This window comes from Myxine glutinosa, chromosome 1, assembly GCF_964187855.1.
Source record: "Myxine glutinosa chromosome 1, kmMyxGlut1.1, whole genome shotgun sequence".
In the NCBI taxonomy this organism is placed as follows: Eukaryota; Metazoa; Chordata; class Myxini; order Myxiniformes; family Myxinidae; genus Myxine; species Myxine glutinosa.
Genome location: NC_136261.1, coordinates 402,232,976 through 402,250,365, shown reverse-complemented (window position 1 = coordinate 402,250,365; position 17,390 = coordinate 402,232,976). Strand labels below are relative to the sequence as shown.

The 17,390-nt window shown below is 44.7% G+C and overlaps 2 protein-coding genes across 3 annotated transcripts in view; one reads left to right on the top strand and one right to left on the bottom strand.

The window, feature by feature from the left end:
* The window catches only part of LOC144888214 (E3 ubiquitin/ISG15 ligase TRIM25-like), a 263,155-nt gene that overhangs the window by 154,107 nt on the left and 91,658 nt on the right, over positions 1-17,390 (bottom strand). The window lies entirely within an intron of this gene.
* LOC137414983 (uncharacterized) overlaps positions 1-17,390 on the top strand; it is a 59,416-nt gene that overhangs the window by 11,277 nt on the left and 30,749 nt on the right. The window contains exon 2 of one of the 2 annotated variants that reach the window (XM_078770395.1): positions 3,536-3,968. The exons of the other annotated variant lie outside the window; for it this stretch is intronic. Within the exon in view, the coding sequence (XP_078626521.1) occupies positions 3,548-3,968 (421 nt within the window). The 5' untranslated portion in view covers positions 3,536-3,547. The remainder of the gene's footprint in view (positions 1-3,535; positions 3,969-17,390) is intronic. 2 annotated transcript variants of the gene reach the window in all.

Sequence of the window (17,390 nt, the reverse complement as noted above, 5' to 3'; positions counted from 1 at the left end):
CGATATACTTTAAACTTGCCAGGTATATTGCTGGGGACCCGAGGATGTGCCTTTTCAAGGTTTTAAATTAATCGCAGAAGTAGTTACCGAGCTATGTCCAAAAAACGATTCAACCAATCAGAGAGCAGCGAGCTATCACGTGTGCCGAACGTGGCGAACAGGCTCTGCCTCGGATGGCACATTTGAGAGCGTATTCATTTATTTCCCGTCGGCAAACTATGTTGGCGCTATGTTGGCGTTAAACGATGTTTTAAAACTAATTAAAACTAATTTGCGATTCTTTCGCTTTCCTGCGATGTGCGCCATTACGGATAGTACGGGTACGGGCATGCCATATGTTGGCGTTAAACTATGTTTTAAAACTAATTAAAACCATTTCATGTAAATAGAGGGGGGGGGGGATTGTCACTGTACTCGCAAGCCGTTCGCCGTTCGCTTTGGCGTTGCGAATGGACCAAAACATTTCATGAACCAAACCATTTCATGTAATGCGTTCGCCGTTCGCTTTGGCGTTGCGAATGGACCAAAACATTTCATGGACCAAACCATTTCATGTAAATAGATGGGGGGGGGGGATATAATTTTAGATATATATATATAGTACAGGCATGCCCTAGTATACATAAACACATACACATATAAGCACATATACATAAACACATACACATACACATAAACACTCATACGCATAAACACACATATACACATTAACTATCTCTGCTGCATCGGTCTGTGGCTGTGTCTGTCTCTACCATGCCAGTCTGTGTCTGTGTCTGTCTGTCTCTGCTGTGTCTGTCTCTGCCATGCCGGTTTGTGTCTGACTCTGTCTCTGCCGCGCCACTCTGTATCTGTGTCTGCCTCTGCCCACTGGTGTGTGTCTGTCTTTGCCGCGTGCCAAGCGAACAACACTCAGCCTTCTATGCATCTATGCATGCGCCGGTCTGTATCTGTGTCAGTCTCTACCATGCCAGTCTGTGTCTGTCTCTGTCTCTGCTGTGTCTGTCTCTGCTGTGTCTGTCTCTGCCATGCCGGTCTCTGCCATGCCGGTTTGTGTCCGTCTCTGCCATGCCGGTTTGTGTCTGCCTCTGCCATGCCGGTTTGTGTCTGACTCTGTCTCTGCCGCGCCACTCTGTATCTGTGTCTGTCTCTGCCCACTGGTGTGTGTCTGTCTTTGCCGCGTGCCAAGCGAACAACACTCAGCGTTCTATGCATATGTCTCCCATCTAAGCACAAACCCAGTTTCAGAAATGACGGGATTCTGTGTTTTTAACATGAAAAGTTTAACTTCCAGCAAAGTGGAGACTCCATGGTGCATGTATGTGAGACAATTGCAGTGAGAGGAAAATAAAAACAGGTTTATATGTTCGTGTGGATTAAACAAGAGGATCAACTCTGACCCTGAACGCAGCATGATGCTGATGTCGTATGCGTAAATTATACCAACACATCACCTTCAAACTAGGGTAGCATCCATGTGCTACTCAGGTCTTTGAAGACATAGATTGTTGGTCACAAATGCATGGAATTCGAGTTGCCGATGCAGCTTACGCCCTTATTATGGGCTCATCAGGATAACATACAGGCAAATCATTTATTTGTGACCATGCTTCACAGCTCAAAGGCAAGTGTGGCTGTCTCTTACGTATACTGTTTTTTTTTTTTTTGTTGTTGTTTTTTTTTTTTGTATACAAGATCGAGGCTCGTGAAAGAGCGAACATTAATCACACAGAAAGACAAACCGACACATAAAACATATAACATCGGGAGCGGTAGACAAGATGGGGAGAGAGGGGGAAGGACACAAACACAACATTTGAGAGCAGGGACCGAGAGACATGGAGACATCGAGAGATCTGAGAGAGGGCGAGGGCTTTGGGGGGGGGGGGGCATGGGAAGGGGGCGGTGGGAGAGGTATAAAACATATGGACACTGCCAGGACTTCCAGGAAAGAAGTTGGAATTTCAAACAAGGTGGATCTGGGGTGAATTAGCGGGGGTAGAAAAGATCAAGGTTTTGGATGGGGGAAGATAAGAGATGGTGGTGAACAGCTGTTTTAAAGACCTGGAGGGAGGAGTGGGATTGAAGGGAGTGTGGGAGTTTGTTCCAGAGGCGGGAGAAAAGAGGAATGAAGGAATGAAGGAGTGAAGGTGAGCAGAGAGTCGAGATTTTGGCAGTTTAACCATCAGAGGCTTGCTGGCAGATCTTGTGCGACCTGTAGGAATATTTGGGGGACAGAGCACAGAGAGAGCTGGGGGAGCAAGGCCGGAGAGGAGTCGGTAGAAGACAGAAAGTCGGTACAACACTCAGCAACACTCAGCCTTCTAACAGACTAACATTTAGACTCTCACTGCAATTGTCTCACACACATGCACCATGGAGTCTCCACTTTGCTGGAAGTTAAACTTTTCATGTTAAAAACACAGAATCCCGTCATTTCTGAAACTGGGTTTGTGCTTAGATGGGAGACATATGCATAGAAGGCTGAGTGTTGTACCGACTGTCTTCGGCTGTTAGTCTAAATGTGGTGATCAAGCTGGATACTGTCTCGTTCCTAGCGATTAAAATCGTCTAACCACTCTAAGGGAACGGATTGCCAAACAAGCTGTTACTCCAAGGCGTTAAGTTCAAAAATATAGTGGAGGATGCAAGTGGGGGAGAAGCCTAGAGTGCTTACCTTCATGGATCCCCTGATGTCCTCGACCCTGCAATAAACTACTCAAACACCCCAGGTTTAAAATGTACAAAAATAACAGGCTTAATGAAAGAAATGTCAGTACAAAGAAAATGCGCAATAAACTAAATTCCTAAATGGAACACTCCCACAAACAGACTCGCATACACACAAAGGGAGATATAAAAGAATGAAAATAAATATGGTATGTTATTTAGTGGGCACTTAGCTCAACTTGGCTGGGGTGTCTTGTCAGTAATCGTGGAAATCGTCCCGGGCCTTGGCGGGAAACGCACGCTTATTCACGCATCCTCGGGCGCAGCGCAGGCCTTCATGCGCTGGCTGTGCGCAACACAAGCAGGCCGTGTCCGTTCACTCACCGTTCTCGTACGAGAAACTGTAGTTGTTAATATACAAGTTAATTATAAAAACTTTATGGCTGGTTTGTAGTTAAAAGGAAGAAAGGAAGATTTTGGCTAGTGTCTAGTGCGTTGTCATAAGGAACAAAAGAACAAACTACAGAGGCCACAACACACGTGGGATTAATTAACGTAATCCCTAAACTAATTAACATGACCCCACCCCTCGTGATGGGAACGAAGATACACCTTGCACGACATCCGGGCTAAACAAGTACTTATTACATGGTGCTTCTTCTTCTTCACCACGACATACAGGGAATGCTAATTTCGGCACATCTACCTGGTTCTAAGTTATCACAACCCCCTACAAAAATAAGAATACGTTTAGTTGAATACGTGATCAAATTGGATAAGATAACTCACAAAACGTTCAAACTGAGTAAAAAAAAAAAAAACATGTATAACTTTTCTGTGATTAACATAAGCATTGTATCCTTGGCAGGTCATCGGTGTAATGGAAAATTTCTTGGAATGGCTCAAGTACCAAGGCCTGAGAGCAGAAACAGCCCAAGCAGTGATCGATAAGCTTGGAATTGAGGATCAGAAGCATATTCGAGCTTGTACTGAGTCAGATGCATTGCGGACCGAGCTCCCCTCTCTCGCCAAAGATAAATTACAATTTGCAATGTATGTTGACTTCTGTAAATTTATTAATTCCTTTTCAAAGACGCAAGATGCCCAAATTGCAGGGTCCTCTCTTTTGGGAAGTATTTTCAACAACTTAGAGAATGTGATTCGGGAACTTTCCAGTTTCTGTGAAAAGTTTTTCGGATCCCAAAATGTGCACCGGGACAACGTTTCTGGTTTCTGTGGAATCGGGCTCAGTGATTGCTGCGGTCTCCAATTTCAGGATGATGGATTAACACCAAAGTCTGGTACGTGACGTCTTTTTTAAATACAATATAGCATGTCAAAAAGTAACCTTTATGTTCTGTGTTTTTTTTGTTTTTTTTTTTACCTCTGTCACCAAAGGTGGATGGAGGTTATGTTTTCACCCCTGGCTCTTTGGCTGTGAGCAGGATATCTCAAAACATTATGGATGGATTCTGACGACCCTTGGTGGTCAGGTTGCCTTGTAATGAGGGCGTCTTGGTTAGATTTTGGTGAAGATACGGAGGATGCGGATCCTATAAATTAGCCCTTCCCGCCGTGCAGGAGGTGTGTGTGTGTGTGTGTGTGTGTGTGTGTGTGTGTGTGTGTGTGTGTGTGTGTGTGTGTGTGTGTAAAAAAAGAGAGATAGAATTTTGAGGAACAGAAATGAAAAAAATGAGGTGTGTGGCAGGCAGTCATATTGGTTCTTGTTTCCAAATGCAGGTTTCAGAAAGTGAATGGAGTCCTCATGGTATTGAAGTATCCATCTCTATATATAGTACACCAGCTGACTACAGGCAGGAATGGTCATTGGTCATTCCTCTTTGGGGTATATAGATTACAGACCATCTATGGTCGGGTCTCAAGAACATTGGGTGTGTGATCATTTAGCAAGTTTCTTGTGGCGAGATCGCCAAGTGGTTTAAGCATTCGATCAAGCACTCCATTCAAAACCGTTAAGGAACGGCTGGCTTGGCAAGCGCAAGCTAGCTGCTTGGCAAATGAGCACAACCTGGGCTTCCTCCCACAACAGCAGGAGCGAGTTTCAAAAGTTCGCAACGAAAAACGCCACGGTAGCGGAAGGAAGGGTCATGTAATTAACCCAACCCTTGTGGGGTATATATCTTTACTGCCATCTTGTTCAGTAAGTGTTATTTTCCAAATTTCTGTAATAATCTCAAAAGATTTTAATTTTTATTAACAGCATGTGCTATTTGACACAAAGTAAATACATTTTTCCTGAATAACTGAAATACAACAACAACAACATGCATTTTAAGGCCATTTCCCCTGCTAGAGCGGGGGTTAGCCTTGCAGTCCCCATGACAATCTTCTCCATTTTGCCCTATTTTCTACATCTCTCCTTGTTAACCCCCTTGCCCACATTTCTTCTTCCACCATCTTTAGCCAAGTCTTTCTCGGTCTTCCCCGTCCTCTACTTCCTTCTACATTCATTTCCATCACTCTTCTCACCCAGTCACTTTCATCCTTCCTCAACACATGACGAAACCATCTCAACCTGTTCCTCTTCACAGCATCAATCACAGGCTCTATTCCCATCATCTTTCGCAATTCATCATTTGTCTTTCTCTCTCTCAACGATACTCACCACATCCACCGAATCATTCGCATTTCCACCCTTTCCAGCCTGCGCTGCTGCTCTACGTTCATTACCCATGACTCGCTCCCATAAATCATAACCCTTCTCACACATGCAGCATACACCTTTCCCTTCAGCTTCAACGACACTCCCCTCCTCATCAGCACGCCACTCAGTTCCCGAAACTTCTTCCATGCACATCTCACTCGAGCAACCGTTGCCGTGTCTGATCCACCTTCTCCATTCAGCATGTCTCCGAGGTAGCAAAATGTTTTCACACCTTCCAGCTTCACGCCGTCTCCAAGGTCCAACTCAACATTTCCTCCATCTGCAGCTCCCTCTGTGCACATCTTACATTTGAATGTAGCTGCCACACTGGTTAATGACCCTCTCAGACCACGACATTTTTGATGAACCCACTCAGCGCACATTCTACATTGAATGGAGTTCACTCCGACACCCTTCCTGCACACAGCACATGGCCACTTCCCAGTTCTTTCCACCTCACCACATGCTTTACCACTTGCCATCACCTTCGTCTTTCCGATAATCACCTTCAGACCTTTTGTTTCCATACATTCCTTCCACTTGTTCATCTTTTCCTTCAGTCCATCCATACTTTCCGCAATCAACACCAGATCATCTGCATACAACAACTCCCACGGTAAACCTTCCTTTACGTTCTGAGCCAGCACCTCCATCACAGCTACAAATAGTAGTGGACTTCGTACCGACCCCTGATGCACTCCCACCTTCACCTCAAACTCACCACTGTTCCCGTCCTTTGTCCTTACAGCTGTGCGCGCTCTTTTGTACATTGCCATCACTGCTCTGATCAACCATTCCTCCACTCCTAACTTCCTCAATGCCCATGTCAATACTTTGCGTGGAACTCCATCGAATGCTTTCTCTAGATCAACAAACCCAAGAAACAACTTCTTCCTCTTCTCCATGTACTTCTCCTGCAAATGCCTCACAATAAAAAGCGCGTCTGTCGTTCCTCTTCCTGGCATAAATCCAAACCGCATTTCGTCGATCTTCACTTTCTTCCTTATCCTCCTCTCCAACATAACTGAAATAAGACGCATACTTTGAAATACATTGATTGATTGAATATTTAATTTTTGTAATGTTGTATATTAAACCATTTTTAAGTCGGTGACCGAAGTTAAATATTTAAGTTTAAATATTTAGATATTTTGAATGTAATTATTGACATTGATGACCGAAGCATTTCAACCTTTTGAATGAATTTCTTCTGGTTTGATTGATTCACCAATGCAAATAGATGTTTTATTTTTCTGTCTGTATAATGTTTTTGTTACTATGTGAAATTATTTATATTGTAAACTTGACATTATTAGTCCTTGGACTACAGTCATGTACATTTTTTCTTTTATTCTAATAAAACCCTATTGATTGATTCATTGATTATATAGAGTACTGTTGATCTTCGCTCAGTTCTGCAAGTAAAACTTACCTCCCGGATGTCGGGATTCCTCCAAATTTCTTCATTTTGTGTTATAAACAGCATTGGCGACTGTTTAAAAAGATCATCATGCGAGTTTGTGGTTTATAATATTTTTACCTCTGGCAGAGGCCGTTGTGCTGATGCTCCCACGAAAACGTCATGATAAGCTATTTATAAACGTTGACTCGACGTTTGTTGGAGGAAAAAACCCCTTGGGAAGGTGGGATATTATGGTGTTAATATTGTTTTGTAATAACATTAATATTATGCTATTATCGTTAGTTTTGCTATTCAAAGCGGCCTCGGAAAAACACCATGATAAAGCTAACTTATTGTCCCCCGTCGCACCGCGGAGCGAAAGGGGGATGATGGCTTTCCCCTCCGTCCGTGCGTGCGGGCGTGCATGCGTGTGTAAGCGAACGACCGCATTCAAATTTGGTGTGTGGGTGCAACCCACGTCAAAATCCAAGATGGCCGTCACCATGTATGTCTGATGCCATGTATGTCTTAACCTTGTGAGCTGAATATCTTGAAAAATAAGCGATGTACCAACTTCTAATCTGGTGTGTGTGTGTGTATCTCGGCAAAAGGAAGAAGGCTGTTGAAAATTGGCTCGCCACGTCGAAATCCAAGATGGCCGCCACCATATATATGTCTGACCTTGTGAGCGAAATATCTTGAAAAATAAGCAAAGTACCAACTTATAATCTGGTGTGTGGGTGTATCTAGGCATAAGGAAGAACCCTATTGAAAATTGTGTCGCCACGTCAAAATCCAAGATGGCCACCTTGTGTCCTCCACTTTGTCAACTCGCATCACTTCACCGACGGGGGACCTAGGCGTAACGCTTGTTAACATGGATATACACCTCAACATGCAACCCCATTGGCGGCAATGGTGGGGAAAACCTGTTCGGGGGAGAAAACCCCCTTGGGGAGGGGGGGGGAAATTAATGCGCTACAACCTTCATTATGTAACCCTTCGTCCTCCTGTCAAGTTTGGTTGAGATTGGATAAGTAACAACAGAATGTATTGGGGGTCAAAAATTTCATCAGACAGACACCAAATGGAGTATTTTAGTATGACTAGTACACCCGCTCACTACGGGAGCATTCATTCCTCATTCCTCTTTGGGGTATGTGGATTACAGTCGATCTATGGTCGGATCTCAAGAACATTGGGTGTACAGTAGATATAATTTTCCAAGTTTCTTGTGGAAAGATCGCCTTGTGGTTTCAGCATTCGAGCAAGCACTCCATTCAAAACCCTTAATGAATGGCTGGCTTGGCAAGCGCTGGCTAACTGCTTGCTAAATGAGCACACCCCGGCTTCCTCCCTTTCAGTTTTGTTTTAAACAGAAGGAGCGAGTTTCAAAAGTTCATGACGAAAAATGCCACATTAGCGCCAGGAAGGGTCATGTTATTAACCTAACACTTACGGGGTACCTCGAGTACAGTAGATCTTCGCTCAGTTCTGTAAATAAAACTTACCTCACGCATGTCGGGATTCCTACAAATTTCTTCATTTAGTGTTATAAACAGCAATAGCGACTGTTTAAAAAGCTGATCATACGTGTTTGTGGTTCATAATATTCATTACTGTTCATTAATGTTCATTACTTGTGGTAGAGGCCGTTGCTCCCACGAAAGCGCCATGATTAGCTATTTATATACGTTGACTCGCCAAAAAAAACCCTTGGGGAGGTGGGATATTATTGGTATTAATATTGTTTTTTACAATGATGTTAATATTATGCTATTGTCGTTAGTTTTGTTATTCAAAGCGGCCTTGGAAAAACGCCACGATAAAGCTAACTTAATATGGCTATACACCACGACACGCAACCCGTTGATGGCAATGGCGGGGAAAACCCGCTCGGGGGAGAAAATCACCCTAGGGAGGGGGGCAAATTAATGCGCTGCAACCCTCATTATGTAACCCTTCGTCATCCTGTCAAGTTTGGTTGAGATTGGATAAGTCAGGATGGAATGTATTGGCGTCAAAAATGTATCAGACAGACGGACAGACAGACACTAAATGGCGTATTTTAGTATGATAGTGTGAGAACCAACTTCACTGAAGTGGCTTGTATTGTTATTTTATTCACTCATCTATGCACATATATACCTAAAACCCATTTATTTGACAAGAGGGGACCATTGGGGATGAGAAATGCCCAGTTGTCATTATCTGAAGGTTGACACAAACAAGTTGTGATCATATTCATAGGGCTTGTCATGTACGCGATTCGCGCCATCTCTTAATTTGTTAAATTTTACATACAGGTGCTAATATTTACTCAAGAATTGCACAGATGGTACCAAATTATAGACAATCATTCCCCCTACTAGTGTGACTCGGCGTGCTCCGTGCGCCTCAGCACACGTCATTTCAGAGGGATCGGCATCTTTGACCATTTCAGTGTCTTTTGGGTCCACATGGTGTTTTGGGTCTTCGGGGCCATTTGGGTCTTTGGAGTCTTTTGGGTCTTAAGGGTATTTTGTTTCCTCTGAGTCTTTAAGAGTCTTTGGGGTATTTTGGTCCTTGGGGGGTATTTAAGGATATTTTGGGTCTTCAGGGTGTTTTGGGTCTTCGGGATGTTTTGGGTCTTCGGGATGTTTTGGGTCTTCGGGATGTTTTGGGTCTTTGGGATGTTTTGGGTCTTCGGGATGTTTTGGGTCTTCGGGATGTTTTGGGTCTTTGGGATGTTTTGGGTCTTCGGGATGTTTTGGGTCTTCGGGGTGTTTTTGGGTCTTCGGGGTGTTTTGGGTCTTCGGGGTGTTTTGTGTCTTCGGGGCGTTTTGGGTCTTCGGGGCGTTTTTGGGTCTTCGGGGCATTTTTGGGTCTTCGGGGCGTTTTTGGGTCTTCGGGGCGGTTTTGGGTCTTCGGGGCGGTTTTGGGTCTTCGGGGCGTTTTGGGTCTTCGGGCCGTTTTGGGTCTTCATGCCGTTTTGGGTCTTCGGGTCGTTTTGGGTCTTCGGGCCGTTTTGGGTATTCGGGGTCTTCAGGGCGTTTTGGGTATTCGGGGTCTTCAGGGCGTTTTGGGTATTCGGGGTCTTCAGGGCGTTTTGGGTCTTCAGGGCGTTTTGGGTCTTCAGGGCGTTTTGGGTCTTTGGGGTCTTCGGGGCGGTTTTGGGTCTTCGGGGCGGTTTTGGGTCTTCGGGGCGTTTTGGGTCTTCGGGCCGTTTTGGGTCTTCATGCCGTTTTGGGTCTTCGGGCCGTTTTGGGTCTTCGGGCCGTTTTGGGTATTCGGGGTCTTCAGGGCGTTTTGGGTATTCGGGGTCTTCAGGGCGTTTTGGGTATTCGGGGTCATCAGGGCGTTTTGGGTCTTCAGGGCGTTTTGGGTCTTCAGGGCGTTTTGGGTCTTTGGGGTCTTCGGGGCGTTTTGGGTCTTCAGGGCGTTTTGGGTCTTCGGGGTCTTCAGGGCGTTTTGGGTCTTCGGGGTCTTCAGGGCGTTTTGGGTCTTCAGGGCGTTTTGGGTCTTCGGGCCGTTTTGGGTCTTCGGGCCGTTTTGGGTCTTCGGGCCGTTTTGGGTCTTCGTGCCGTTTTGGGTCTTCGGGCCGTTTTGGGTCTTCGGGCCGTTTTTGGTCTTCGGGCCGTTTTGGGTCTTCGGGCCGTTTTGGGTCTTCGGGCCGTTTTGGGTCTTCGGGCCGTTTTGGGTCTTCGGGCCGTTTTGGGTCTTCGGGCCGTTTTGGGTCTTCGGGCCGTTTTGGGTCTTCGGGCCGTTTTGGGTCTTCGGGCCGTTTTGGGTCTTCGGGCCGTTTTGGGTCTTCGGGCCGTTTTGGGTCTTCGGGCCGTTTTGGGTCTTCGGGCCGTTTTGGGTCTTCGGGCCGTTTTGGGTCATCGGGCCGTTTTGGGTCATCGGGCCGTTTTGGGTCTTCGGGCCGTTTTGGGTCTTAAGGGTGTTTTGGGTATTCGGGGTCTTCAGGGCGTTTTGGGTCTTCGGGGTCTTCAGTGCGTTCTGCGTCTTCAGGGCGTTTTGGGTATTCTGGGTCTTCAGGGCGTTTTGGGTCTTCGGGGTCTTCAGGGCGTTTTGGGTCTTCAGGGCGTTTTGGGTCTTCGGGATCTTCAGGGTGTTTTGGGTCTTCGGGGTCTTCAGGGCGTTTTGGGTCTTCGGGGTCTTCAGGGCGTTTTGGGTATTCGGGGTCTTCAGGGCGTTTTGGGTATTCGGGGTCTTCAGGGCGTTTTGGGTCTTCGGGCCGTTTTGGGTCTTCGGGCCGTTTTGGGTCTTCGGGCCGTTTTGGGTCTTCGGGCCGTTTTGGGTCTTCGGGTCGTTTTGGGTCTTCGGGCCGTTTTGGGTCTTCGGGCCGTTTTGGGTCTTCGGGCCGTTTTGGGTCTTCGGGCCGTTTTGGGTCTTCGGGCCGTTTTAGGTCTTCGGGCCGTTTTGGGTCTTCGGGCCGTTTTGGGTCATCGGGCCGTTTTGGGTCTTCGGGCCGTTTTGGGTCTTAAGGGTGTTTTGGGTATTCGGGGTCTTCAGGGCGTTTTGGGTCTTCGGGGTCTTCAGTGCGTTCTGCGTCTTCAGGGCGTTTTGGGTATTCTGGGTCTTCAGGGCGTTTTGGGTCTTCGGGGTCTTCAGGGCGTTTTGGGTCTTCAGGGCGTTTTGGGTCTTCGGGATCTTCAGGGTGTTTTGGGTCTTCGGGGTCTTCAGGGCGTTTTGGGTCTTCGGGGTCTTCAGGGCGTTTTGGGTATTCGGGGTCTTCAGGGCGTTTTGGGTATTCAGGGTCTTCAGGGCGTTTTGGGTCTTCAGGGTGTTTTGGGTCTTCGGGGTCTTCAGGGCGTTTTGGGTCTTCGGGGTCTTCAGGGCGTTTTGGGTCTTCGGGGTCTTCAGGGCGTTTTGGGTCTTCGGGGTCTTCAGGGCGTTTTGGGTCTTCGGGGTCTTCAGGGCGTTTTGGGTCTTCGGGGTCTTCAGGGCGTTTTGGGTCTTCGGGGTCTTCAGGGCGTTTTGGGTCTTCGGGGTCTTCAGGGCGTTTTGGGTCTTCGGGGTCTTCAGGGTGTTTTGGGTCTTCGGGGTCTTCAGGGTGTTTTGGGTCTTTGGCGTGTTTTGGGTCTTCGGCGTGTTTTGGGCCTTCGGCGTGTACAGGGTCTTTTTGAGCCTCAGGGCCTTGAAGGGTATTTTGGGTCTGTTTGGGCCTCAGGGCCTTAAAGGGTATTTTGGGTCTGTTTGGGCCTCAGGGCCTTGAAGGGTATTTTGGGTATTTTTGAGCCTCAGGGCCTTGAAGGGTATTTTGGGTCTTTTTGAGCCTCGGGGCTTGAAGGATATTTTGGGTCTTCAGGGGTCTTGGTGGTCTGAATAGGTCTTTGGGGAATTAAAGGGTCGTCAAAGGTCTGAGGGGTCTCAGCAGTCTTACCGTAATTATGAGGGTTAATTAAGAGGGTGTTAAATTTATTTGAAGAAGAAGAAGCCATTTTCGGGGCATATAAACATAACGACATAACCATATCCGTTTGCTCTATTGTAATAAGATGTGATTATGAACTCGTGCATTATATATTAATATGTGATTATAAACTCGTACATTATTAATATGTGATTATAAACTCGTACATTATTAATGCAGGGTGTTTTGGGTTTTCGGGGTGTTTTGGGTCTTCAGGGCCATTTGGGTCTTTTGGATCCTCAGGGTCTTTAAGGGTATTTTGGGGTGTTTTGTGTCTTCAGGATCTTTTCGGGTATTTTGGGTCTTCAGGGGTCTTGGTGGTGTTGAGGATCTTGGGGGATTTAAAGGGTCATCAAAGGTCTGAGGGGTCTCAGCAGTCTAAACGTAATTAAGTGGTCACGGACTGTGTTTTGGGGGGTAATTTCATTTGAAGAAGAAGAAGACGACGTTTTCGGCGCATACAATCATACATAACAACATAACCATATACATTTGCTCTATTATAACAAGATTCATATAAACCTATATATCATAATAAACCAGTTTTCCACCCTTCAGGAAACCAACACCAAGTTGTACGGACCAAGTTGTGAAGTTTTCTTGTTCTCAAAGTTTTGTTTCGAGGGCTCTTTTGAAGATCGGCACTGAGCCCCGAACAGCTTCCAACTGCAGTTTGTTTGTTGTAATATTCCCAGGGATCGTTTTAAAGTTTGTACAATTGGAATGTGAGTACGTCTATAAAGTATGTACAATTAGAATGTGAGTATGTCTATAAAGAATGTACAATTAGAATGGGAGTACGTCTATAAACTATGTACAATTAGGTGGTCTTTCTGTCTTCTACCGACTCCTCTCCGGCCTTGCACCCCCAGCTCTCTCTGTGCTCTGTCCCCCAAATATTCCTACAGGTCGCACAAGATCTGCCAGCAACCCTCTGATGGTTAAACTGCCGAAATCTCGGCTCTCCGCTCACCTTCACTCTTTCATTCCTCTTTTCTCCCGCCTCTGGAACAAACTCCCTCACTCCCTTCAATCCCACTCCTCCCTCCAGGTCTTTAAAACAGCTGTTCACCACCATCTCTTATCTTCCCCCATCCAAAACCTTGATCTTTTCTACCCCCGCTAATTCACCCCAGATCCACCTTGTTTGAAATTCCAACTTCTTTCCTGGAAGTCCTGGCAGTGTCCATATGTTTTATACCTCTCCCACTGCCCCCTTCCCACGCCCCCCCCCCCCCCAAAGCCCTCGCCCTCTCTCAGATCTCTCGATGTCTCCATGTCTCTCGGTCCCTGCTCTCAAATGTTGTGTTTGTGTCCTTCCCCCTCTCTCCCCATCTTGTCTACCGCTCCCTATGTTATATGTTTTATGTGTCGGTTTGTCTTTCTGTGTGATTAATGTTCGCTCTTTCACGAGCCTCGATATTGTATACAAAAAAAAAAAAAAAAAAAAAAAAAAAAATCTCTGCATGGTTCTTTTTAGCCGCGTCGCAAGACGCTGGTCATAGAGTGCCCTCTGCTGTTGTTGTTGTTCTTCTTGTTCTTCTTGTTCTTGCAGAGAAGACAAAACCTCAAAGCTCCACCCATTCTGGGAACCAGAGCCATTCCTGGGATTCTCCACCCATTCTGGGATTCCCATTGTGGGAGAGGCTTCATATAAACAAATATCCACCATTTTATTAACTCGCATAGCTTTGAGGCCTGTTTTGTAGGCCCGTGGTGTCTTCCTCTCTCACACAGTTTTATTTCAAATCAAATTCGATATATCATTTCATTTTTCACAGTCGCTAACATAGTTTTAGACTCGGTTGTAAAAAAACGGGAAGAAAATCCGATGAAAGTTGCCCTTTATAGAACTAAATGAATTCTCAAAGGCCTGTAACTTCAGGTCCATTGAGATATATATTTTTTAAATCGCGGCATGGTCAGTCATACACCGCCCGAAATAAGAGATGGGAAAATGCCGAGATATATTAAAAATTCGTCGCCACACACGGAAAATTGCCGAGATATATTTTCACTTTGCACAAAAATAACATCAAGTAATCGAATCAATAGGAATGTCCTGTGCCTATAACATCGACGTTATAGGCACAGCTGCATCTGGGCATTGTGTAACATCGACGCGGCTTTTGTTTTAATTAAAACTTTTTGTTCTTGTTTTTTTATCATTTCCATTGCTCCAATAATCACTGGTACAATTGAAGCGCTCTTCATCTTTTCACCTCATTTTTGTGATCTTGGTATTACATCATTTTCTTGAGTCATGTGCTGTTAAGGCCAATTTGGCTGGGTCCTGACACCTCAATTAGCAATGCCTTATTTTCTTTTTTTTTGTCCCAAAATATGATATCCTCACAATGCTTTGTTTTCTATGCTCGATGGAATAATTAGGTTGTACATGAGCCAGGGATGACGTCATTGTTTTCAGTGTGATTGCTTTTTGATCACGTTTCCATGAGTTTTCTGGAACTGGAATATTGAAACTTTTGCAGATGTGTTAAGTGGATTACTCCACATTCCTTGTTATTTATTATCTTGCCAAAACGAAGTTTTTGCAAGATGTATTAGTCAGCTTGTATGTTTGTTTGTTTGTTTTTTTGTTTTTTTGTTTGTGGTTAATCTTTTTTTTTTCACGTTTAGATCACTCTGTAGACCACAGTTATTATTGGAAACTCCTGTAACTTCGCATATCAGAGTCCTATAGAGATACCCTTCAGCACACATAATTTTGAAGGTCAAAGGTCAAGGTCACTTTGCGGTCAATCATGGAGGTCAACGAAACCCTTATTTTTTGAGTAACTTTGATCGGATCGTCTCCAAACTTCATGGGAATCTAGTATATGGTCCGGCGCTCAGCTGATTAGTTTTTGGTGGCGATCGGCCTTGACCTTCAAGGTCATTTTGAAGGTCATTCAATTTTGACCAAAAGGTAAAATTTTCAAGTTTCAGTTACCATATCGAGTAGTACCTCAAATTGAAGCCCTTGTTGAGTGCTTTCCAAACATATAACTAGTTTGACAATGTGACGTCATTTGACGGCGTTATGACGAAAAAACTGCACTTTTCATGTATATTGTATTGCTTTAGTTCGCATTGTTTAGGTCACTCTGTAGAGCACAGTTCCCTTTGGAAACTCTTGTAAGTTCGCATATCAGAGTCTTTTAGAGATACCCTTTAGCACACAAAATTATGAAGGTCAAGGTCAAAGGTCAAGGTCACTTTGTGGTCAATCATGGAGGTCGACGAAACACTAATTTTTTGAGTAACTTTGATCGGATCGTCTCCAAACTTCATGGGAATCTAGTATATGGTCCGGCGCTCAGCTGATTAGTTTTTGGTGGCGATCGGCCTTGACCTTCATGGTTAGCGCTGGAGGTCGAAAATTATTGACCCCAAGGTCAAATTTTGAAATCGTAGGTACCATATCGAGTAATACCTCATATGAATGCCCTTGATGAGTGCTTCCCAGATCTGTAAACAGTTTGACGTTATGACGTCATTTTATGACGTCATGACGAAAAAACGGAATTTTCACATTTTTTTTTTGTTTGTGGTTAATCATTTTTTTTCACGTTTAGATCACTCTGTAGACCACAGTTATTATTGGAAACTCCTGTAACTTCGCATATCAGAGTCCTATAGAGATACCCTTCAGCACACAAAATTTTGAAGGTCAAGGTCAAAGGTCAAGGTCACTTTGTGGTCAATCATGGAGGTCGACGAAACACTAATTTTTTGAGTAACTTTGATCGGATCGTCTCCAAACTTCATGGGAATCTAGTATATGGTCCGGCGCTCAGCTGATTAGTTTTTGGTGGCGATCGGCCTTGACCTTCATGGTTAGCGCTGGAGGTCGAAAATTATTGACCCCAAGGTCAAATTTTGAAATCGTAGGTACCATATCGCGTAATACCTCATATGAATGCCCTTGATGAGTGCTTCCCAGATCTGTAAACAGTTTGACGCTATGACGTCATTTGATGACGTCATGACGAAAAAACGGAATTTTCACATTTTGGCAAGATACGGTTCACCCTGTGGGTGACATATTTTTATTTTTATTATTAAACATCCATTGAACACTGATGAACTGTGGTGACTGCACCGATTGGTGCTTGGGGGTGTATTGGTGCGTTTTTGGGTGCTTTCATGGTGCGTCGATGCAGAGCAGACTGTCTCCCCCCAGAAAGAACAATTACAGGTCCTGGGTTAGTTTTGTAAATAAAAGCAGGGTCATTGTAAATAATGCCCCCCACCGTCAATGTATAGTTTGAAGACCATTCCACAATTCGGTTAGCTGTGGGCGTAAGTCTGTTAGGTCAGGGTGCAATGGAGCAGCGGGACACATTTATTTATGTTTTAAAAACTGTCGCCCTCAGGGTCAGGTTAAAAGTAGAGGGAACTACACCGACGTGTCACACTAAATAAAAGTTGTAGGCCCGGGCCGTGCCTAAGAGGAGGAGGGTGCAGTGTTGCAGATATGAGGACTGTTTTTATCTTGCCAAAACGAAGTTTTTGCAAGATGTATTAGTCAGCTTGTATGTTTGTTTGTTTGTTATCTTGCCAAAACGAAGTTTTTGCAAGATGTATTAGTCAGCTTGTATGTTTGTTTGTTTGTTTTTTTGTTTTTTTGTTTGTGGTTAATCATTTTTTTTTCACGTTTAGATCACTCTGTAGACCACAGTTATTATTGGAAACTCCTGTAACTTCGCATATCAGAGTCCTATAGAGATACCCTTCAGCACACAAAATTTTGAAGGTCAAGGTCAAAGGTCAAGGTCACTTTGCGGTCAATCATGGAGGTCAACAAAACCCTTATTTTTTGAGTAACTTTGATCGGATCGTCTCCAAACTTCATGGGAATCTAGTATATGGTCCGGCGCTCAGCTGATTAGTTTTTGGTGGCGATCGGCCTTGACCTTCAAGGTCATTTTGAAGGTCATTCAATTTTGACCAAAAGGTAAAATTTTCAAGTTTCAGTTACCATATCGAGTAGTACCTCAAATTGAAGCCCTTGTTGAGTGCTTTCCAAACATATAACTAGTTTGACAATGTGACGTCATTTGACGGCGTTATGACGAAAAAACTGCACTTTTCATGTATATTGTATTGCTTTAGTTCGCATTGTTTAGGTCACTCTGTAGAGCACAGTTCCCTTTGGAAACTCTTGTAAGTTCGCATATCAGAGTATTTTAGAGATACCCTTTAGCACACAAAATTATGAAGGTCAAGGTCAAAGGTCAAGGTCACTTTGTGGT